Genomic DNA, 23,039 nt, shown 5'->3' on the forward strand with positions numbered 1-23,039 from the left:
ACCTAAGTTCACTTCTACTATAATCACCACCTTGATAGACCATTATATATTTAAAAGACTGTACGGACTGAAAGTATCTTTGGTCTCTGGACTAACAGCAGTGAGAGATTAGAACTGCCATTCATGAGAAAAGGCCTTCACTTTCCTCAGGTACCAGAGTTCGCCTAGACACAGACACTCTTCCCTGGTTTACTTTAACCTGTAAACTCACATATACCTCCTCCATACATTGCACTTCCAAGGAAACAAGGTGCAGGAGTCCCATCACTTTCCAGGGATTCAGAGAGTAAAATGTCCATTCTCTCACACACTGCATACCTGCTGCAGCCGTCTGACTTCCTCTTGCTTCTCCTGCAGGACTAGCAGCGCTTCCTTGTGCTCAACTTCCAGCTGCTGCCTTCGCTCAGCCACATTTCTCATGTGCTGCAGAACAATTCACAGACAGGTGAAGGGCGACATTACTGAAATACTGTCCTGTGTCCTATCACGGGCCATGAAGTCAAAACATGGCCTGTATTTCATGTCATCATTAAACAGAGGAAAAAGTAAGAAACTCTTCCCACAAGCCAGAGCAACACAGTCAAAGAAAATCCTTAACTCAGTGATGGCCACCTTATTTCCCCTCCCACCCAAATCCCTGAAGCAGCGTTTCTAAAGCACTTCTGCCCACTTTGGAAGACCATGCTCCAGGATCCTGCAGAAGCAGAATTCCCAACGGAAGCACAGAGACAAAAGAATGGACAAAAAAAGAGACAACATGCGCCATCCAAAAGCAGCACTAAGTGTCTGGACAGTCCTTCCAGTCATGTGGATCCTACTAACCTTCAGCACCTGCTCTAGATTCTCCAGCTTGGTTTGGAGTCCTTGATTCGTCTGAATTACTGAATCCCGTTCCTTAGTAACCAAAACAACCTGCAATTTCAGGTCAGCATTCTCAGATTCAACCTGAAGAGAAAGGATTTTCAATTAGCACAAGTAGCCATAGGTATTCCTTGTATAAATAATGGAGGACAATTTATTTCTGTATCTCAATAGGTTGTTTTGCAGATCTGCTTTCTACTTGTAATGATACCAAAATCGTGACCCTCCTCTCCCTCTGGCTTTCACTGAAAACAAATACATGAGCATTTGTATCAGTCCTCAATGTGGTGAACGCTTTATTTGCACATATCGTTTCTCCCACTAGACTCATCTCCCCTCCCCATTTGCAAGGAGGAAGGGACTGGGATATGAACAGGCTACATACTGAAGAGATACAAAAAAAAGCACAGAGGTCTACAAGCATTAATTCTAGATGGTAGGATTAAACACAGAGAACAGTACAGAAAGTTCAGGAGCCTGCTGAAATCATGTTTACCTCCTCCACTTACTACAGGAAATTCCAGCAATACATTTTGGTTCTAGAGTGCACTATGGTTTGACGACTACTGGCAACACAGATTATCAAAGACAAACATTTCCCTTAGAACAAACAGTTATTAAATATGTGGGAAGCCTTATGCATGGTGGCAACATTGACATATGGGACAGTCAAGTGACTTTCTAACTCTCGTGCATTACATTTGTCCAGAGAAGGAGCTGGGAACAGAAATCCATGGAGGATCTTCACTGGAGTACTAACTCCTCCACCATTCCCATACACAACAACATGTTCCTAGAACACAACACTCCGAGGTGCAGCCACCCTCCCCTGAAATCCACTCTGCAAACTGAACAATGCAAGTATCCTGCCTTTGAACAATGCAAGTATCCTGCCTGTGTCCCAAGATCTGAAGCTTTTGGGTTTTCCATCTGGCAAGGGCAGCTCTGAATTGCAGGGGTGGCTTTCTCCCCTGCCCCATCATTAGCCACCAAAACCCCTCTTCGAGGACGACAAAAAAATGTCAGATGTGACTGAGGACTTTCAAACACACCATAAGTTTGCACCACTTGCAGTGATGGGTTCTGCTCCACTACCACTCTGACCAGTGCACACTGCTCCCACCAACCACTGTCCATCTTTGGTTATGAACTCATTAACAAGTTGCAACAGGCAAACCAAGTATGAACTTAAGTAAGGACAAAGCATCTCACTCAAGTCTTGGGAAACTCTGTAATAAAAATAGGGCAGTTAACTGCTCTGCTTGCAGTTACCACGGGGTATGCAGGACAGAGAGGTACACAGATGGGCACACGACCATTACTCAGCTTGCAACTTGAAAACCTAGCATGCTAGCAAGTTCTTCTCAGCAAAATTTTACAGAAGCTAATGCTCCATCTGACAAAGAAAGATACTGCTTTTTACCTGTCCTGCCCATCCAGCCTTCTCGTTCAGCTGCAAGTTCTCTTCAGCCAGTCGTGCATTTTCACTTTGTACCTCCTGCAGCTGGATCTCCTGTCCAGAAAGAGCGGGCATTACTACACCAAGGCCCTCAGACTAACTCCCCCAAATTATTCTGCAGAGCAGCTCCGCTGCTCCTGTTGACTGATGGTGCAGGATGCTGATGGGATGCTGCTTGAGAGGTAGAAGGCAACAGTGTGCAGCACTGCTCAAGCAGATACCAGCCCTGTGCCAGATGATCTCTTAAGTTTCTTTTCCCATTTACATAGCCTCAAAGCCCAGAATGAGAAAGACATTTCCCTGTCTCCTTCACAGCTCCAGTGTCACATTATTTACATATTGCTGTCTAGAACTCCATCTCCACCTACAACAACTCATCAGGTTTCACTGTTGGTTCAAGATCAGAGTCTTCTTGACAAATTTCAGTTAAGGAAGAAAAATTATTTGGAAGAATGATGCTCAAGAGAGTTCTAGACTGCAAACTAAGAGTTTTAAACGGCTGACTGAAACCAGGATTCAGTCTGGAGTTAAGGAAGTAACATGAGCCAGCTGTCACTCTGCCTTAGAGAATACTGTCTGAGCAGGCAGGAGACCATGGACATAGGGAGACACTGACTGAATTTGTCAGGTCCAGTCCATCTACAGCAACTTTGTTGCTTTCCTCCATCAGAGGAATTTAATAGTTGCATAATCACATGACTCCACATAGACACACACACATTTCCCCATCCCAATGTTTTACGGATCATCAAATATTTCCTGGCTATCCCAAGAGCTAATTCCCTGTGCGAGCAGTCTAAGTCCCAGTACTTCAAGGTGCCTTGGTCCCTTCTTGACCTTGAAAAGCTACTGTCTGACAACATACAATGACCAACTTATTCCTTAAACGTCCCATTCTAATCCAGACAATGAGGCTGAGCTATGCACTATGAACTGCATGAGTCTGAGCTATGCATTAGAACTGACCTGAACTGACATTTGAACAAGACATAAAACATCTATCCAGAAGGTAAGCACCCTTGGGTGAAACTATACATTGTCATAGTCACTAATGCCACCAGTGCTGCTCAGCAAAGTAGAAACAGAAGGGAGAAATCCAGATGCTGTGACATGACCTGCAGAACCTCTATGAAATTAAAGAGAAGCAAGATTTCATCCAACAAATAAGAAGCACAACTTTGTGTAATTACCATCTCAAGATGCAAAAATCTTTCGATACTTGTCTGAAGTGCATGTGAAAATGGTAAGTATCCAAAGGTGGAGTTTCATCCAGTGATTTATGTAGCTATATTCAACCCACAGCTAGCTGAAAGACTGAATAAACAATTCCAGCCTCGAGGGCTGGAGCCCAAAATTTGTGACACTGTTCAAATTAAGAGAAAGACTGATGATTCCTTATTAAGATAAACTGAAGAGAATCCAAGAGACCCATGCAACAACCTAGCTCCTCTTCTACCATTATGCTCACAACAGTAGGCAACAAGAACACTTACCAGTTCTTTGCATCTTTTATGCTTTTTCCTCACTTCATGCTCAAGGTTTTCACATTTTTTGCGCTTTTTCTTGAGTTCAAATTCCTGCATGAAACAAGCATAAGTAGATCAGCAAGTCCACATTCTTACAATGCACAAGAAATTCCAGCCCAGCTTCTCAGACCCAATGCTGTATTAGCTGTTTTTATTTTCTTAAGAAAATCTCTTTGTGACAAACATAAACAATACAGAAACCAAGGGAGATTTTTTTTAAAAGGTAGTAAAACCAAAAAACTTTTCAAGTGAAACACCTATTCCTCTCTTCCCCAAGCCTTTCATCTTCTGGAAACAGTTCTCTGTTTCCGATTTGCACAGATTGTTCCTATTTGTATAGGATAGTATGGAGGACAGGATGCGGGGGACAAAAAGACAGAGCTGGGCAAAATATCCAGCTGAAACACTAGCTGTGCTATCTTAGCTCTTACTCTAATCCAAACGACATCTAACAGAGAGCAGACATCCTCTCGTTATGTGCCTTTATCTGCAGTTACTCGCTACCACTCTTGGTTCCTCAGATAGGTAAGAACTGCTAAACCTCACGGTGAACTGTCCTAGTTTGCTGGAATAATTCACAAGGGACATATTCCTCACACGACATCTGTCCCAGGTCAGTCATATCTGTTCCCAGTTCAAATAAGACTAAACCAAACACAGCACAGAATCTACCGGCATGTTTCCCTCTCATTTTAGTGTGACATATTCCCTCGCCAGCCCATGCCTGGAGCTGCCACCCAGCAACACTCTGCATGCAGACAGCCTGTGTTTTCCCACCGATTCCCCAAGCTTCCCACTTTTGCAGAGCAGCTGCACCTAAAAAGACTGCAGCCCCCAAAATCTCTGCCTGGATTGCAGGGGTGAAAACCCCAAGAAAAAGTATAGCACTCCTTCACCCAAAACCAGGTTCACAACTCACCAGCTGCTCTATCTGTTGGCTGCTCTCTTGGTCTGTTATTGCATTTTTGGGAGGGAAATTTTCATGTCCTTCAGAGGCAGGTCCCAGCGGTTGCACACCTGGTTCCACCTGGAAAGCAAGCGAGATGCCAGAGAGCTCAGGGACAGCCAGAACTGTCCTGCACACCATGCACACCGAGGGAGAAGCGGCTCTCCTGGCAGTACCGTCTGGGAGAGCAACGCTCCACATGAAAACCCCTGATCTCCGAGCTGCACGACTGGACATGGAGAAAGGTGATCACTATGCCAGGGATCTCTCAGCCACCAGAGACCTGGGCTGGGAGTCTTCTGGAGCCCAGTGCCAATCAATCCAGCTTGACTAAACCACCCACACGCAACAGTGGGCTCCCGAAAGCTCTCAGATCTGAGTTCCCATTTGTGCCTCATCTAAGGTTTCAATGAGAGGCATCAGCAACACCTTTCGCGGCCCTCTCCAAAGCAATAAAAAGAAGATGGAAGATGGTCAGAAGGGAGAACACAACCCTCATAAACAGCAGAAAGTAGAAATCAATGAAGATGTCAGAACCTAAAGGCAGGGAAAAGCAGACAAAAAATACCAAGAAATGGAGCATCCCACCTCAGCTGGTAGCTGAGAAGGACTGAAATGGCAGCAGGCGTGCTATGGCTTATGTGCCACCACCAATCCAGATGAAAGGAGACACTTTTCTGTACACATTTGTACACAAGTTTCTAACAAAATGCCTTTTAATTTGGGCTACAAACACACCTTTAATCCTCTGAATTTTCACTCTCAACTGATATTTGACTTGATATTGTCTGACTAGAGTAATCCCTGACAGCAGGGCAAGGCCTGAGGTAAACAGAAGGAAGAGAGCTTTGATCATGTTTTAAACATTGAGTTTAAAGTTATTTTTGATAAATAGATTTTAGGGACAGGAGATCTTTAGGATCATCAAAGCCAACTTGTACAGTGAGCAAGCAGCAGGATTTTATGACTCCGTTTCAGCCTTTAACCTTCGGTTGACCTCTCATCAGAAGTGGAATTTCTCATTTCACTTTGAACACCTACAGTGCTGAGGGACCTACGTTACTAAGTCTGAGCTCCCTTTACAGTCAGTCATTAGGACAGTGTCTAAGCACTATACCTAAAATGTGACTTCTTTTACCTATTTTAGGCTTGAAAGCCACAGGTTTTAACTACGTCTATATTCGTGGCTCCACTGCTGAAAGCCAGAAAACTCTAAGAGACTACACTCAAGCCCAGGCTATCAAGGTTTTCACATTTTCTGCTACAAGGAAAATTCTGAAACCACTTCCCATGTGAACCTTATTCCCTACCACCCATGGAATAAGGTTCACTTGGGAGTCTGGCAGTCTGAGCACCAACCAGCGGCTGGAAATCTTGAGATCCTCCGCCCAAGCCATGGTACCTTAGGAGCCCCGGCCCTTGGGAGCTCTCAGACATGCTGTGAAACCAGCATTTAACTCTGGAATATCCATGCGTAATGTTTCTGAGACCTTTTTTTTAAACCACCTGGCAAATACTAAGTTTCCAATCTGTATTTCACACCTCCCCTCCAAAATTATGCTTCCTCACAAACTGAAAATATTGCATTTTAGTCAACTTTAATGAAATTAGGTCCCAAGGAATGCTAGTGGATGCCAGCTAAGGTTAGATATGCACCGCACAAGTACCATGCACTATGCTTCACAAGTCACGCTCTCTTGCAAATAGATACGCAAGACAAATTTGCTTGTTTGTGATCACTTCCCAGCAAAAAGCTAAACAAAATTATGACATTCCTAATCAGACAACTTACAAAAATTACAAAATTATGAATTTGTCCACATAGACCTGATTTCCACCCAAGAACAAAGCCATGCCCCCAGCCACATGCTCATACGCTGTTATTTTTACGCAGAACCCAGACTCACCACCGTATTAAACAACTGATAAACGAGACTGGCGCAACATCACGAAGAGAGCTGTGACCTGGAGCTGTGCCGCCTCATTCACAGCAGGGACTGGAAGATGCTCAATGAACGAGCCAGGTGCAAGGAATCTGCTCAACCACACAGTTAAAAATCACTGCAGAACAGCTGCTTTCCGCCCCCGGCACTCTCCACCTGGGCTGCGCTGACATTGGCAGAGGCTCTGCTGAGAGAGCAGGATGGGCTGCTCAACTGATCAGCATCCCCAGGCTGTACCAGCTAAAGCCGAATATACAACAGGCACAGAAGCACCTGTACTTTGGCAAATGACCAGCAAGTTTAAAGCACGCAACAGAGTAAATTAAAAATGTTGCAGACTTTCTAGAAAGCTCTGCCCCTGGCACCCAGAAAGCATCATCGCAATCCTGCCCCAAAAGAATGGCTACAGCGTTTTCCACCTAACCATGGCCCACTCCCTCAGCTGTGCCAGGGCAGCTCTGTGCAGTATCAGGCAGAGCTGGACCAGAAAACTGATGCAGGTTTCAGGACAAGGCGGGAGGAAGGCTGGGTTCGCTAGGTTGTTTTTAACTCGGATCCGTCACGTCCCACTGCTCAACATGAGTTGCACCAACGCAACTGAAGGGGCAGTGGGAACAAGCAGTGGTGAACAGGAGGCTGTTTAAGCCAGCACTGCCACTAAAAGAAATCCCTGCTAAATTATGATTTGTCATTACAGGAACAAGCACTACCCCAAAACTCTAAATAAAGAAGTAGAGAAATCAGAAGGAGAACAGAGAAATGGGATTTTCCAAGGACACTTAGAGGAGAAGCTTGCTCATTATACTCTGAGGAAGTTCTTTGAAAGCTGGGGAATATTGCACTGATGCACTGTGCTGGGAAGCAGGATAGAAGAGCAAAGTAATTTCTTTTAATTATGGTAACTGTGGTTAGTGCCCCAAGAGCTGACTTCATCCTCAGCATGGCACCACTGCGCCCGCATGAATACAGTCTGTTGAGCCCAGGGTGTCCTGTGCTACACTGGCAACAGCCTCCTTGCTCCTCCTTCACTACTGCTGTCAGGCTTAGTCTTGTTGCTATTTATCAGCCCAAAAATCTTTTGACAATGAGGACAGACTCTCCTGAATCAGAGAAATAAAGAGCATCCATAAGAAAGACCTAATACATGTTCTTGTCTGACAGAATCTGCAGGGTCAGTTGAAAACCAAGGTATGGAAGGGCCGTTCAAGAAGACAAGGGCAGAGCAGGGGGGGGGGGGAAAAGTCTGTGCATCCCTCTTCATCATGGAGGAATTTGGGGGTTGAGGGGCCACCAGGACAGAAATCTCAAACTACGAAGAACAGAGCTGAGGATCAATCTCAAATTGAACTGCCTATAAGATGAACTGTGGAAGCCAACAAAACAAGCAATAAATCACCAAGATTAGACAATATTCACCCAAATGTTCAAAAACCGCCTTCGGCATGAACTGAATCTCCCACTTTAGCACTAACTGAATCAAGACGTGCAGTGTGTCACTTCTCTGACGCTGCCTTAATATGAAATAACTGGAAGGTGGCAAATGTCAGGTTTTAAGAATATTCCAGTGGAGATCTGTGGAAACACAGACCAGTACATTTGACACCTGTTCTGGGCAAACTGACAGAAATTGCAACAAAGATTAGGCAGATACTTAAAAAAAAACCAAACAAAGATACATTGGGAAAAAAAACCCACACTCACAAATCCATTAAGCGTTTTTCTAAGGTTCAGCAAGCAAATGGGTGGGGGAGATCCAGTAGGTACAATCTGCTTGGGTGCTCTGAGCACATTCAGCTACAGTGCTTTGAAAGGTTTCTGCAGACACTGAGCCACCACAGGATGAGGGGGAAGGTTTTCTCTCGGGTAAATATCTAATAAAAATGAGAAGACTAAAAAAAGGCAGCAGGAACCGTGCTCTCCAAGTACTGCTGTAGCAAAGAGACAAATGGTGAAGAGGGCCTCATGACACTGAGAGATTACAGAGGGCCGTCAGACAAATGATGTTTGAATAGAATCCAGCGCTTAGACAAAAAGGCAAAGAGATCTATTGGGAAAGGGAGAGAAAACTTCATTATGCCACCATATAAATCAATGACACAGCGTCTGGGATGCTGCATGCAGTGCTGCTTCCCCCAACACAAAAATGACAGAGAAAATACACAAAGGAAGGAGACAAAGATGATTAACACTGAATAATGGAAGAGGCTAGAAAGAAATTTAAAAAATGGCTGAAGAAGAGGGGCCTATAAACTCACGAGTGACTTGGAAAAGATGAACAGGGAATGAATATTCAATACATCTTCTATAAGAGCTGGTGAGCAATAAATGAGAGCAGCTGGTGGGAGTTCGGAGGGAAGATGAGTAGCCTGTCCTCACACAGCCTACAGATGTGAAATTCTGCCATGGGACCCCATGGGTACTGAAAACTTTGGAAAGAAACCGGGTGAACCCACGCAAGACAAACCCACCAGGAGCCAGCGGACCCCGCGGTGCCGCCCCTGGCTCAGGAAACCCACAAACCGCCGGAGCTGGGGTACACCGGGCGGCATCTGCCATCCGAGGCCCGGCCTCACGCACCCACCCGCCTGCCAGCCCGGCGTGCGGGCGGCCCTGGAGGCCTCTGCCGGCCCCTCACCCCCGGCTCCCCGGGGGCGGTGCGCCTTTGCCGGGGGCACCCACCGGGACTGGCCCAGACCTCGGCTCCCGCGGCGGGCTGAGCCCCTCAGCCGGCCCCGGCCCTCTCACCGCGGCTTCGACCGCCTTTGTGCAGGATTTCGCCCCCGAGCGCTGAGGAAAAGCCCCGCTGCCCTACCCCGCAGGCGGCGGAGGCCCCGGCGGGCCTGTCCCGCCGGCCCGGGAGCAGCTCGGCCCCGTCGCGGGAGAGGCGCTCCCCGGCGATGCCTCGGGCCCGCCCGTCCCGGCCCACCGGCGGAGGCGGCGCCGCAGCAGCCCCCGGCCCGGCCCGGCGAGGGGCGCCGCGGGAGGGCCCGGCCTTACCTGCCGGCTGCGCGGCCTCCAGCGGGGAGGCGGCGCCCTGAGGCGGCCCGGATTTGCCGGGCCGTACCACTGCGGCCGCGGAGGGGCGGCCAGGGCCGGGCCGGGCCGAGCCGAGACCGCGGGGCCGGGGACCGGGAGGCGGCCAGGCCGCGGCCTTGCTCCTCAGCCCCGCCTGGGCGTGAGGCCCGGCCCGCCTCGGGGGTTCGCCCTGGCTGGAGCCATTGCGCCGGCGGAGGTGGGGGACGGCGCAGGGGCCGTGCGGGGGACGGGCCGGTCCCTGGAAGGGAACAGGGATGGGGGTCACGGAGCATCAGGCCTCCCTGCCACCGCCACCATGGCCATGGGTGCCCATCGCTCACCCACTGGGAGCCAATGTCCGAACCTCCGCAAACACCAAAAAATGTTTGTTTTCAGCAAATGAGGGCAAAAACAGGTGTTGCCTGGTTTCCTAGGCTGGCAAACACAGCGTGGGAGCCCCGTGACAGAGAAGATGAGCAGGATCCAGCCCTCAGCATGGCTCAGCGTCACCGTGCTGGAGTGGGCTGCCAGCAGCGTCCGTGTCCCCCCCTCACCCGGTGAGACTGGCGCTTGAATCGGTCATTTTAGAAACCAGCACAGCACCTGTCCGCAGGGATGCGAACCACAGCGCTCACGTACTCTTAAGAAGTTTCCTAAGAACAGTAATTAATTGAGTAATTAAACAGCAAAACTTTTAGATCGCTGACCCACTTGTCTCACCTCCCTGTGTGCTTCCCCTCCAAGCACTGGGTCTCCCAAGCGGGCCTCCTTTGGTAGAGGTGAACCTTTGATGCAGGTATTTAGCTTTGGTACGGGCGGTCCCAAGCGTGTGGCAGCGCTTGGCAAAGCGCCGCCTGAACTGATTTTAGAGGAACGTAGACACTCCTTGAAATTCTTCAGCGCGATCTGTCTCTGCAGCCGTAACACCTCTCTCTGGGATTCCCGCAACAGGCGATCGAACTCGATGACGTTCAGGCAGCGAGGGTCATCCTGCGGGAAACACAAACACGACATCGTGTCGCTGACAAGCTCTAAAAGGTGGAACAGGTTGGGGTGGTGATTTAACATGTAAACTCCAAAAGCCTTACTGAGGAGACACTGGGCGAAAACCAGGTAATGTGGCACACAAAGATTTCTGTTTCCTGGGTCTCCAAAGCCTCAAAAGCAGTCACTTTGCATCCCTTATGCAAATATGCTATTCCTCTCACAGATAAAAACTAGCCTGTAATGCTTCTGCGGCCGTCCCAGCGCAAAGCAAAAGGGCTTTTCTAAGTGTGTGCTGTCTCAGTGCTTGCCAGCAGAGAGCGTGTCAGGATAATATAATTTCATTTCCCAGCCAAACGAGAGCCTTAGCTGGTTTACCTCCTTGATGTGGGTGCTGGCATTCTTTGCAGCCCTAACGGTGGTTAGGGCTTTGAATGCTGGAAAGAATGAAGAACATCTGGGATTTGTTCAGTTCTCGCTCAGGATAATGTTTGGTTTTCAAACATTCTTGATTTCTAGCCTCTTCAGAGACAGTATGTGTGGATGGGCCCCTATCTTTAGCACAAGGGGTCACTCCCATCCACTCTGGACCCAAAACCAGCAGCTTTTGGAGGAAACCAGTGCAATCTTACTCTCACAAAAACAGTGAGAATATGTCACCAGCTTGTTTAATTCTTCAAAGGTTTTCAGATTTCAGGAAGCTGAAGAAACACGTACCTGCATGTCCATACATACATACAAAAGCTGGTTATGAAAACCTGTCTTTACAAATACGCTGCTGGAGGAGACATTGCTCATTCCCCTGGAAAGCTCCTAAGCCAGCGAATTCAACAGATAATTGGTATCCAGGAAGAATTTAATCTGCTTCCCCATTCACTTCTTATTCGCCCTAAAAATAGCGTGTGCTTTATAAATACAATTTGTGTAGAAAACCATGGTTACTCTCACGCTACAAGGGAGAAACTGAGGCAGCATTAATGGGAACTGATTACAGATTCAAGAAGTGAGCAGCTGGGCCTCCTCTGTGCCAGACCCACGGTCAGGCTATCAGGGTAGTAGTTCTTTAAACAAAATTGGCTGTGGCTCTGTATAAAGTCTCCCTTCCCCCACCAAAAAAAGGCAGCTATTCCCAACAGACAGCCTCCGAAGCCTGGGGGAACAAGGGAGTAGAAAAAAAGCTCAGTCCTCCACTCACAGTTTCTATTATACACATCCCCTGCAGCTGCCTTGCTGTTCCCTGCAATCCCCCGCTTCCAAGAATCCACGCTGCAAGATGTTGCAGCCTGGTTTGAGCTGGAGCTGGGGTTTGGTTGGAAGCCCATCACCGGAGCGTGGTCTCAGGAAATCATTTTATCCTATCCTAAGAGCCCTGACTGCAAAACAAGGCCAATGCTTTTGCAGCCCGGCATGCAGGGTGTCTGTCCTGCCACTGGAAAGGAACTGAGTAGATCCATTTCATAGCTACTGAAAAATTTGTGCTGATTTAAATACCCTAGATTAAAATTGATTTAGTTACAAATTCTGAGCGTGCACATAATATCTCTGCATATAAACCCCTTCATTGGCATAATGCATTTTGCATGCTGCAGACAGATTAGGTGAATTTTGAATTTTAACTAGCTGGAAATTAAAATTTAATGAGCAGCTTGCTTGGAAGGGAAATGGGAAAAACAAAATCAGACAGAATGATCTCCTCTCTTGCTCTCTTCTCTGCGGTTTCCCTACTCGTGTATCAATGCCCCCCGTTACTGGTGCCTCGGCAGTTACACAAACAGACGGTCTCGCCTGCTGAGCCGAGGTGGTCACCCATGCCCTAGCAAGGCAGCGGCTGAATTCATCAGCCCTGAGGATTGCACTCGTGTATTTCCTTGGCCAGTAATGAGTCTTGCTCACCCGCCTTTGTCACATTCCTCTACAATTTGTTACTCCTGTCCCTGGCAGATTCAGGTGGTTGCCCAGCATGCTCTGCTAGGAAAATCAGACTGCTCTGGAAAGGGTCTGTTCCCATTTCTGTGGGGGTCTGCGGTGAGAAATCAAGGGGACAGGAAGGGAATTTCTTCTTGGTGACACCGAAGAGCACAGTCAGACCTGGGAAACTTCCTCCTGTGGTTTAATGCCAGAAGGGATCACTGGGGCAGCCTGTACAAACAGCAAACACCCGATCATTCTTGTCCTGATGACGTCTACATTAGGGAAGGACTGAGAATCTACTTTCAAACTCATAGTTAAAATGGACATATGGGGAGGTCAGGGACAGAAATAAAGCTGCTTTCAGCGAGAAAGTATTTGTCACCTAAATATCATGTAAGTAGCGTAAGTAGAAATGTAAGTGTTCATTCAGCTCAGCTGGCTGCAGGAACGTAGGCTTGCGCTTGGCCACATCTGCATTAGCAAAACAGGGGAAATCCAGTGCCGAGCCCTAGCGTTACTGAGCTTCTCATGAGAGTTTATTAACTGACCTAAACTGAAAGCGTCCAGCTCGTGAACAAAAGACGTGTCTGATGTGCCCAGAAGAGGTTGCTTTAGTCACCTTGAGTGGGAATCATTTCACCTAGCTTCAGATGTCTGCAGAGGCTCCTTTCAGAGTCATCGCAGAGAAGCAGTGCTTTGAGGGAGCGACACATCCAACCAGTTTTAGACATCTGTCTTGGGATGAGCTGAATTATCCCTTTTGTCCCATCATTTATATCAGCAAGTTCTGTGCTGGTGCTGAGGGGAACGTAGGTCACCAGCCCAGGTGCAGGCATCAGCACTGTAGATGGTTTCATGGACGCCCACCCCTGTCTAATGATTTGTACCCTTAGCCATAGCCATGCAAGGCTGCACCTAGTTATCACCAGTCTTGTGGTGGCTGTGAGCACTCAGAGAGCTGCAGCTCAAGACATGGGATTTACACTGGTTCTTGGGAACATGCTTAGCTGGCTTACTTTTTAAAGAAACACTTTAAAAGGAGGTCCTGCTTCTACATCTTGCTTGAAGCTCAGCACTGTGAAAAGTCATCTTGTATTTATGGCTTCTCGGGGTTTTCCAGGGGGGAGAGTTTTAGTCGCTGCTGAAAATGGCAGCTCAGACCCATGAATTCACAGAGGGACAACCGGGGTGTCCCCCAACACACTGTTCTGGAGGGGCCGGACACCGTCTCTGCCACACACTCACCCAATGTCCCTCATCCAAATCACACATCAGATGCCCTCTGTTTTCAGTCTGCACTTGGGACTAATTGCCCTCACACCGCTTCCTGGAGCCTGGTTCCCATCACTGTTGTTGCACTGCTTGTCCCCAGCCACTGAGTGATGTCCCAGAAAGTGTCTCACCTTCCCTGCGATGAGTTTAGCCTGCAGCTCCCGGCACTCCTGCTGCAGAGCTTCAATCTGCTTGTCTTTCGCCAGGAGAGCACTGGCTTGCTCTGTCAGGTCCTTAGCACGCTGGCGGGCAAATGCTTTTTTACACAACTCCAGGCTGGAGCCCTTCAGAGGCACCGGAGCAGTTACCTACACCGGAGAGAGCAGCAAGGGAGAAAGCCACGTGCATTGGTGTTTGTTAACCATCACCCCAACAGCCATCGGGCAGGGAGCACTGTCAAGAGATGCAGCCTAGCCCCAAAGGACTGACAAGCAGACAGAGGAGCATGACAGATGTATGAAAAAGTGGGAGGAAAGAAGAAGGGCTGGATGGAGAAGTGGATCAGAGAAGAGGTGGGAAGGAGAAGGTGCTCAGCAGATGAGGCCAATGGGTATAGTCAGCACAGGGGGCTGCAGGCAGGGCTACAGCGGGTGGGGAGAGGAGAGAAAAACACAACAAAAGCAGAAAGACAGGAGGAGGCAGCAGAGAGGAGGAGGGGAGGATGGCAGGAAAGATGAGCATGGGAGCAAGGATGGAGGTGGCCAAACCAGGAAGAGAAATGGAGCTTCTGTGGGTTTCTAGGCAGTGGGAAAGAGGACTTCAGCATGGATGGGTGGAAGATACAGGCAAAGGGGGAGGCAAGAGAGAGCCCAGCAAGGGCCAGCGCAGCCGGGGGAGGACTGGGAGATGTTCAGGAGGAGAAGCATTTCAGATTCACATGCTCCCCACGAGGGAGGGAAGAGCAAGGGTGGGGATGGCAGTGTGCTACCGGGGGAGCAGGGCAGACAGGGACAGGCAGCTGGCTGGGCACAGGCTCTGGGCAGAGGCCTCGGGCAGGAGCTGAGGCTGTCCAGCTGCAGTATCCCTGGGATGTCTGCTCTTAACATGTGCCCCCATCCGTGGGGCCGGGTCTCCCACTGGGTACCAGCACCGCGGAGCTGGATGAAGGGGCAGCTCATGCCCCCCTGCTCATCCCAACCCTCTGGGCAGTGAGGCCACATCCAGTCAGTCCCTGGGTTTATCAAACCCTGCCTCTCCCTGTCCAGCTATTTTTGTCTGCACAAAGCCTGACAATTTGGTGAGGGGGGACTCTCTCCCCTGCCTGATCAGGAACATGGCATCTTGTGTGCAAACTTTTCCTCCCCAGGTCTTCCTGAGCATCTTGCCCACATGCAGAAGCTGTGTGCCAGGCCCTGGCTCCACGCGACCTGCATACTGGGCACTGAAGGCAACCGCTGCCAGATTAACCCCAGCTCCTCAGGGCCCCTTCTCTGGGCATGCAGCTGCCTGGTCCTGCCTCCAGCCCACCCTACAGAAGCCTGAGCCGTCCAAGCACTTTCTGCTCTTGGGAGGCCTGGGCCAGCCCAGGAGCCCAGCAAGTTAGTTCTCCCAGGGCTCGCACAGGTCTTAAACTGTCACCGTCCCCAGGTTTCACTCGGGGAAAAAAATAAAACAGTATTTGTATAGTTGCTGGAGGGTCTGCATAGCTGTTGGATGTATATCAAATGATTTCTCTTAACACAGTATCTGACAAGTCCATCTGGCAGCAATTGTTGCCCTGCAAGTACCAAAACCCTGTGACAGATGGGCGGCGCGGTGCCTGGGGACAGAGAGGGCAGGCAGTGCCAGGAAAACCCCCTACCTTCTCTTCAGCAAGTCTTTCACTTCCTCCTTTCTATCCTAAAGGGCTTGAATTCCCCATCACAATCCCTGGTTTCCTTCCAACAGAAGAAAGGTTTTCCCTTACTCCGCTGCAATTAGGAAGTTCATGCAAGTGCTTGGGCCCAAGATCCCACATTCTGCGGCCATCTCCCACCACTCCTGCACCGTGTCAGATACTACAGGGTTTGCAACAGGCTGCTGTGGGGTTGGAGAAAGCAAAAACCATGCGGCTTGCGCAGCAATGCAAGCGAGGTGTGGATGGGGCAGATCAGAGCCTCTCACCCCTTCCTGTTTTGCTTTACCGCACTCCTTTTCTTATTCAAATACTTCCTGTTTCTTTTCGGTGAAGTCAGAAGAATTATTTTTGCGACTTGCCCAGGGAAAGCTGAGCTAATTACCTTAAACTAACGCCTTAAGGTAGGTCAGCACATTTACAGCAAGAAACCAAGCAGGAGGAAATTGCTCAAAGCCAGCTCCCCACAACCCTGGCGATGGCTGGGTTTCATGATTCTTGCCCTGCTGCTGATGCGCACAGCATGTTTGCTGTAGGTTTAAGAAAGGGGGAAAGAAAAGGCCTTTCTAGCTCAATAGAAGTAGCAAGTGAGAAGTTCTGGTGATGAGGTGCCCTCCTAGCTCAGCTTCCCATCCCAGCCATGCCCAGCAATGGCAAGCCCCTGCACTCACGACTTTGAGGTTTGCCTCCTGGAGTTTTCGGGCTCTCTCCTCCAGGCGCTTGGCGATCACTGCCAGCTCCGCGTTCTTCCTCTTCAGGTGCTTCACCTTCTCCTCCGTCTGGGGGAAGCAGCTCCTGCGCTAGATAACAGGAGGAGACGTTCAAGGTGAAGCCCCCGTTCAGCTCGAAGCTGCGTGCCGGGGGTGTTAGGGGAAGCCAAGGTCCCCAGCCCTGCCTGACCTGCTTTGTGCGCACAGGGCTTTTCCCAGCCAGGGCTTGGCCTGTTCTCCTGTAACTGTCCCAACCATTAAACACTGACCTCTGCTCTTGTCTCCTCTCCAGTCACTTATACCCGTGTTTTTCCCAGTATTTTTGTTAATGTGACCTCTCGTTCCCCATGAGATGCCCCTCATCCCAGGCCATCCTGCAAGGTCCTTCTCCATCCAGACCCTCGTTGCAGGCTCTGCCTTTGCCGGCTGGGACTGGGCGCATCTCCAGCATCAGTCTGGCCTGGCTGCCCGCCCTTTGGGCTTTCTCTTCCAAAGTCTTCCCAGTTTATTTCCCTGGGGTTACAGGACTCAACACATCGCTGCGGGTTTGTGCTGCACTGCTACTGCAAGCTTTGCCGTTGTCCTTTTTCTCGTGACACCGAAGCACGAGTTGGGGGGAACGGGGAGAAAGCGGCAAAGAACCTTATGATGTTTGCAAAGCAAATTTTCTTTTTCTTCCTATTGATTCTCTTCGCTCTTAATCCCCTTTTATTTGTTATCTGTCTGTTTCGATAAGCTGCCGCTTGCCGACGGCTCATTCTCTCAAGGTCGTACCCAGATGTGTTGTGCTGTCTTTTCACATCAGCAAAAATGTCAGGTCAGCTGATCCTTCCAATTCTTCTCCTCCCTACCCCTGTGAGATCCCACCATGGGTTCTTGCTGCTCTCACTGCTTTTCTTCAGCTGGAAGATCGAGGCTGATTTTTGAGAGTAAGATTTGATGAGAGCTTACATGATAGTGCTTGGCTAAAATCCAGATGACTGATAAGGGGTAACCCGCCAGCATGCAGGTCATACTGGATTTATGCTTTTAGTGTAAGAAAATTATCTAAAATATGCATTTTGAATTTGGTGATATAAATCTGAAATGCTGAGCAATCAAATTTTCGGCAGCCCGGAGTGGCTGCATCCCCAAGCCGTGGGGCTGCAGAAGGGGCTGATGCTCTCCAGGGTGGAAGCAGGAGGGGAACATCCCCTCTTCGTATTTCCCGAGGGTCCTGGCTGCCCACCATGGGCCTGGGGAGCCAGGGCTGGGGGAGCGGCGCAGAATGGGTGGCCCAGGCTGTGGCAGCCTGGCTTGGCTTTGGGTGCCGCGGGGTACAGCTGGGGAGGAGCCGGGTGCCGAGCTCCCATGGGAGCAGGGGGCAGTGCTGCACTGTCACCCACAGCTGAGGCCGAGTGAATCAGTGTTTCTGCTTTTCCAATTAAAGAGGAAACAAGAGCGACTTCCCCCTCCCCTGCCATCAGCTCGCCGCTGCCTTGCTCGCTGCCTGCTCTCTTGGGCGGCTGCGTTAAAGCCTCTTGTGGTTTCCAGCAGGCAAGTAGCACCAGGTAAAGATGGCAGAGAGGGCAGCAGAGGGTCCCGGCTCCGCTCCGCATCACAAGGAAGGGGTCCTGCTCGAGCCAACGACAGGAGCAGTGTGAAGGCACCCAGGGGACCCAAAGCACCCAGGCTCCCTTTCCCCTCTGGCCCTGCCCAGCCGACCCCGTGTGCCGGCGTCAACTGGAGTTGGCAGCTCGCCCCGGCCGGGACTCCCTCCCCACAGAGCATCCCGTGCCGGCAGCCGGCCCAGCACCCGGCCAGGGCACGAGACGGGGCCGCATCCTCTGCTCACCAGCAAGCTGTTCTCCTCGGCCAGGCTGGAGCAGCGGTGCCGCAGGTCCTCCAGCGCACTCAGGAGCTTCGTGTTCTGGCTCACGAGGAAGCCGTAGTCAGCCCCGCTCTGCAAAACAGCGCGGGAGAGGCAAGGCAGGGCTTCGCCTGCCCCGGGGCGAGGGGGAGAGGGACCGCAGCTGCACGCCCTCCCTGGCCCCACAGTGAGCCCAGCCTGGCTGCGTGGGGAGGCTGGCAGGGTCAGGGTGCAGGCAGCAAAGGGGCAGGGTGGGATGCAGAGGCTGATTTCAGGAGGAGGCGAGGGGCTGCATGTCCTTTGGGGGATGAGTGGCCTTCGGGGCCGGGCTACACCACCTGTGGGTGACAGCTACCATCTCCCTAGCTTTAAAGATGCTTTCAACTTGTACCTGGGGAAAAAGCCCAGACCCTCACGTCATCCTCAGCCACTTGCGTTTTGCCATGGTACCATCTAAACTAGCTCAAGTTAAACACTAGCAGAGCCAGCAAGAGCCAGGCAGGCAGAGCGCAAGCCGTGACACCCCAGACACGTGCGCTGCTCCCCACGGCTCAGGGACCTGGCAGCCTCCAGCACCGCACGGCTTTCGGAGGCGACGACAGCTCCTCGCCTGCTTCCCCATGCCAGCTCCCCTGGTTTGGCCCAGGAGACCGCGCAGGAGCCAGGCCCCGGGCTCTGCCCTCTCTGTGTCAGCCTCGGCTCCGGAAGAAGGCGACATGCTGGATTTCTTTGCAAAACACCACCTTAATTTTGTCACATCAAAAGCAGCAGCAGCTCTGCCGGGAGCTGTATATATAGCTTTGTGGTTACTGCTTCCTGCTCAGAGCAGCTCGCCACAGGCTCGCTGCCGAAGCAGGCTCCCAGAAAGTATTTTTGTGTGTTAGCAAAGCTCGTAGCCAAGCTATTGCTTCACAGCTGCCATATGGCAGCAGCAAGCCACGCATCTCGGGAAGACCTAGCCAGATGTTTTCCCAGCAGCCAGGCAGGTCTTGCAGGACCCGCTCCCAGTGCCTGACAAGTCTTTGCTGGTGCCGCTGAATGGCCACGACCTTCCCGGTGCACAGCTCTGCTTCTGCAGTTTGCAAGCCAAGGCTACATCCCTCAGCTACTGAAGAAATGCTGCCCAAGCTTTCTTGGTAGCAAGAAGTCAGACACACAGCTCACAGCACTCGGGTGCTGCTAAGCTCTAGGAGGTCTGAGGCTGGCTAAAACTCACTACGCTTTTGACCAATACTATATTTTGGCTTCTCAATCACGTCCATTGGAGAAATAGGGCAGGAGACCAGTGCCACAAAGTCCACCCCAGTGTAGCTGCCATGCCCATGCCCATGCCGTGACTCTCCCAACCTCTCACACCTGTATGGAAATGCCTTGGCAAAGCGGGGAGGGAAAACACAACTGAAGGAGATTGAAAACCAAAAAAAAACCCCTCAGAAGATAACACCCAGCCCTCCCCACCAGCTTCACCTGGTGTCCCCAGGTCCCACCAGCCCTCTGAGACACCAGGAGGAGATATTAGGTGCCACAAGTTGACAGGCCTTTGCCAGAGTGGTTTGTAGGTGTCCACCCTGCAGAAATCCCAGGGTTTGAGAAAGCTGGAGTGAAATGCCCCACGGAAAGAGACTGTACTGCTTTCCACTTGTGGGAAAGCAAAAATATTTTTTCCTCTATTCTATTTTTTTTCTCCCCTAGGCACAAAGGCACAGTTACTGCCACAGTCCCCGGGGACATTGCACCACAGCACCCCAGGCACCTGGGTGCCCTCTGCTGCTCTCCAGTGACTCGGGGCTGCTCCCAAGGGTGGTCAGGGCAGGCCCACGAACCAAGGAGCTCCCCAAACTCAGCGGCCTGCGTGAGCCAAGAAGCTCCCCTGGGATCCATGCACCCTGCCCGGTGCAGTGCTCTGGGCCCAGAGACCCAATACCAGATCCTGCGGCATCAGTCCCATCCCTGCAGCTTTACAGGGACAGTGAGTGAGGTGTCCCAGAGAATATTTCCCCCATCGCTGGCTCCAGGAACAGCAAAGCACTTCCTCAGGCTGGGCACCCATGCAGGGGAACCTGCAGGTGCTGATGGGGGGACAGAGCAGGGTGGGTGCACGGGGAGGGGGTCCTACCAGCATCTCCCGTGCTGTGCATGGCAGCACCTTGGGCTGGTTCACTGCCACCATCCCCAGAGGCAAGCAGGCAGCCCCTGGGATGAAGTCAAAATGCATTACTTCCATCTCCTTGCCGCTGCCAAGAGGCCTCAAGCTTCTTGTCTGTGGTCGCTTGCACTGAGGCAGGCTGAGCAAACTCAGCCAGTGACCTCTACGCTTGGGATAGGCGCTGGAGAGCTTTTGTGGAGGAGCTGATGTGCTCCTGCCTCTCCCCATCACGCAGCTAGGACTTCTGACATCGTCAGCCCCGGCTTTCTGCAGGGGACAACCGGCACTTCCAGCATGGCAGAGGGATCTTTTGGGGACTTAAATCCAAATTTCTGTATTTGAAACCCCTTTTCTGTAGCTATAAAGCAACATCTTCATTGGGGCAGGATGCAAAGACTCAAAACCACTCACCCTCATCCTACCAAGCTGTTCCCAGTTCAGCCCAAGTTTCTTGCCACGACTCCAGAGCCCATGACATGGCAAAGGCTGGGATGTCCTAGACCATGCAGAGACCTTTCCAGCTCCCTGGGTGTTGCAGGACCCCTGGGCGAGGTGCCATGGAGCAGGAGAGCGTGGCTGTGTGCTCCAGGCTGGGGCCAGGCATGCAGCCAAGCCTCCCTCTTGCCAGCACGTCCCACTGCAGCCGCAGCTCCTTGGGGCTTTGCCCAGAGAGGCACAAGGGGCATCTGCAGTGAGAAGACGTGGAGGCAGGAGATCCTTGCTGTGCCAGGACGTCTGTCCCGCGCAGGGACCTCACTGCCCGGGAAAGCTTTGCCAAACCTTCCCCCTGGCGCTGAGCCGGCAGTGGCTGTGTCGGCTGAACCCTCCTCCAAGACCGCGTGGAGCTTGGAACCGAAGGACTGTCTAGACGTCATCCCACGCTCATTAAACATTCATTTCCTATAATGAAATAGCTTTTAATTTATTAACTGCTCCGCTGTTCCTTAAGGTTCCCGCGCTGCATTGTGCAGCCTCGCTGCAGGCCACACTCGTGGCCCCCACGGACGGTGCTTTTCAAAGGGAGCTGGAGGAAATCGTTAGGGAGAAGAGGCACAGAGGCTCCCCCCGAAGCGACTCGTCTTGATAAAGACATGCAGAAGTGCTGGCAGGAGCCGAAATCCAAAAGCATCCCTCGGTCAGGGAGGTTTTCAGTGAGCTGGAGTCGGCAGGAGCCAAGGCAGAGCTGACACCGTGGGACGGCAGGGAGGGTCTCTGGGCAGTCACGTCCCCCAGATCAGGAGCATCCTCGGCCACTAAAAAAATCAACCCAAGTGACGTATTCTTTGGCCATGGGGGAAATTTTCTAAAACCAGAGCAAGGCAGGAGAAGAGCAGCAGGGATGCTGAGGGAGAGCAGACCGCAGCTCCCCAGTGCAGCAGGCACACAGCTTTGAAGCCTCCCGTTACAGGGAAATTGTCATCATCTGTCGCCTCTTTTGGCAGGTAGAGCCCAAAATACAGTTTCTTCAGGATGCATTGAGAATGAGCAAACAAAGAAAAGCCTCAGCAGGGCAGCTGCAAAAAAGCTGCTGCTTTTTCACCTGAAAACTTCAAAAAGCAACGGAGAGCTGCAGCAGCTTTTGCAGGGAGAGGTGCCCAGCCAGGCTGCTAAATGGGTCACGCAGTCAAAATCCCCCTGGAGCACCCAGCATCCAGCACAGTCTTTAAAGTCCTGCGGAAAACTTGCAGGAAGCCATTTGGGGGACAGTAAATCAAACCGCGGCGAGGACGACAGACGCTGCCTGCAGCGGCTGCTCTGCAATGCGGCTCGGGCTGCCGGTGCCTCGCAGCACAGCCTGGCATGGACCGGCCGAGAGGGCTTCCCCCACACCAGCCCTGGGGAACATGCCAAGGTCTAAGCCCAGCCTTGTTTTAAAATCCCTGCGGAGAGCCAGACGGGGAGGAGGAATTTACCAGGTGGCCCCGTGAGCGGGAGGTCTCAGGTGGCCTTTGGAAACAGGCAGTCTCATGACTGATTTTAAAACATACACAATTTCAAGATGTATAAAACACATACAATTTCAAGATGTCCCTGCAGTGACTTCCCCATCTGCAGCAGATATGGGTCCAGCTGCTGGGTTTGCTTCGCAAAAGCCGTCTCTGAAAACCAACCCCCCCTTTGCAGACACTTTGCAGACCTATTTCCTCGGTGAAACTACACCGGCTCTCCTGCTATCTTGGATATATTAAACCCACCACTTCTCCTTCATTTGAAATCATTGTCACCAAGCCTCCACCATGTCAAAGCCCTTTAGCTGTTCGTTCCAGCTGACTTTGGTAATTAGTTTCCTTAACTTCTCAATCCTTGCCACTCGGAAATGAAACCTGTCATTGCCAATCCATTTTCTGCTCTTCCATCCAGTTGCAAGGGAATTGGCTCCCTCACAGAACAGAGTTATTTTCCATAGGCTGCTCTTCTGCAGTGCCCTCGCTGCATGTCAAAAGCAAGACAAAAATAGCATCACCTCCTGTTCGGTCAGTGAGCGAGAGCAAAACCCACCCGCTGCCGCCGGCGGCACAGCAAGCATGCCTCACGCCGCGGCAAGCATCATCCCGGCAGAGGTACAAGGGATATTTTTGTTAA

At 51.1% G+C, this 23,039-nt stretch overlaps 1 protein-coding gene across 2 annotated transcripts in view; it reads right to left on the reverse strand.

Moving 5' to 3' along the window:
- The window catches only part of TSPOAP1 (TSPO associated protein 1), a 47,972-nt gene extending 41,243 nt beyond the window's left edge, over window positions 1–6,729 (reverse strand). The window contains exons 1-6 of one of the 2 annotated variants that reach the window (XM_050908985.1): window positions 6,700–6,729; window positions 4,766–4,873; window positions 3,814–3,897; window positions 2,285–2,374; window positions 823–945; window positions 319–423 (exon numbers count right to left, since the gene is read on the reverse strand). In XM_050908985.1, coding sequence (XP_050764942.1) covers window positions 319–420 — 102 coding nt within the window. In that variant the 5' untranslated portion in view covers window positions 421–423; window positions 823–945; window positions 2,285–2,374; ... (1 more) ...; window positions 4,766–4,873; window positions 6,700–6,729. Of the gene's footprint in view, window positions 1–318; window positions 424–822; window positions 946–2,284; window positions 2,375–3,813; window positions 3,898–4,765; window positions 4,874–6,699 lie in introns of those variants that run through there. The other variant, XM_050908984.1, reaches the window with a different exon arrangement.
- Window positions 6,730–23,039: the final 16,310 nt, after the last annotated feature.

This window comes from Gymnogyps californianus, chromosome 20, assembly GCF_018139145.2.
Source record: "Gymnogyps californianus isolate 813 chromosome 20, ASM1813914v2, whole genome shotgun sequence".
In the NCBI taxonomy this organism is placed as follows: Eukaryota; Metazoa; Chordata; class Aves; order Accipitriformes; family Cathartidae; genus Gymnogyps; species Gymnogyps californianus.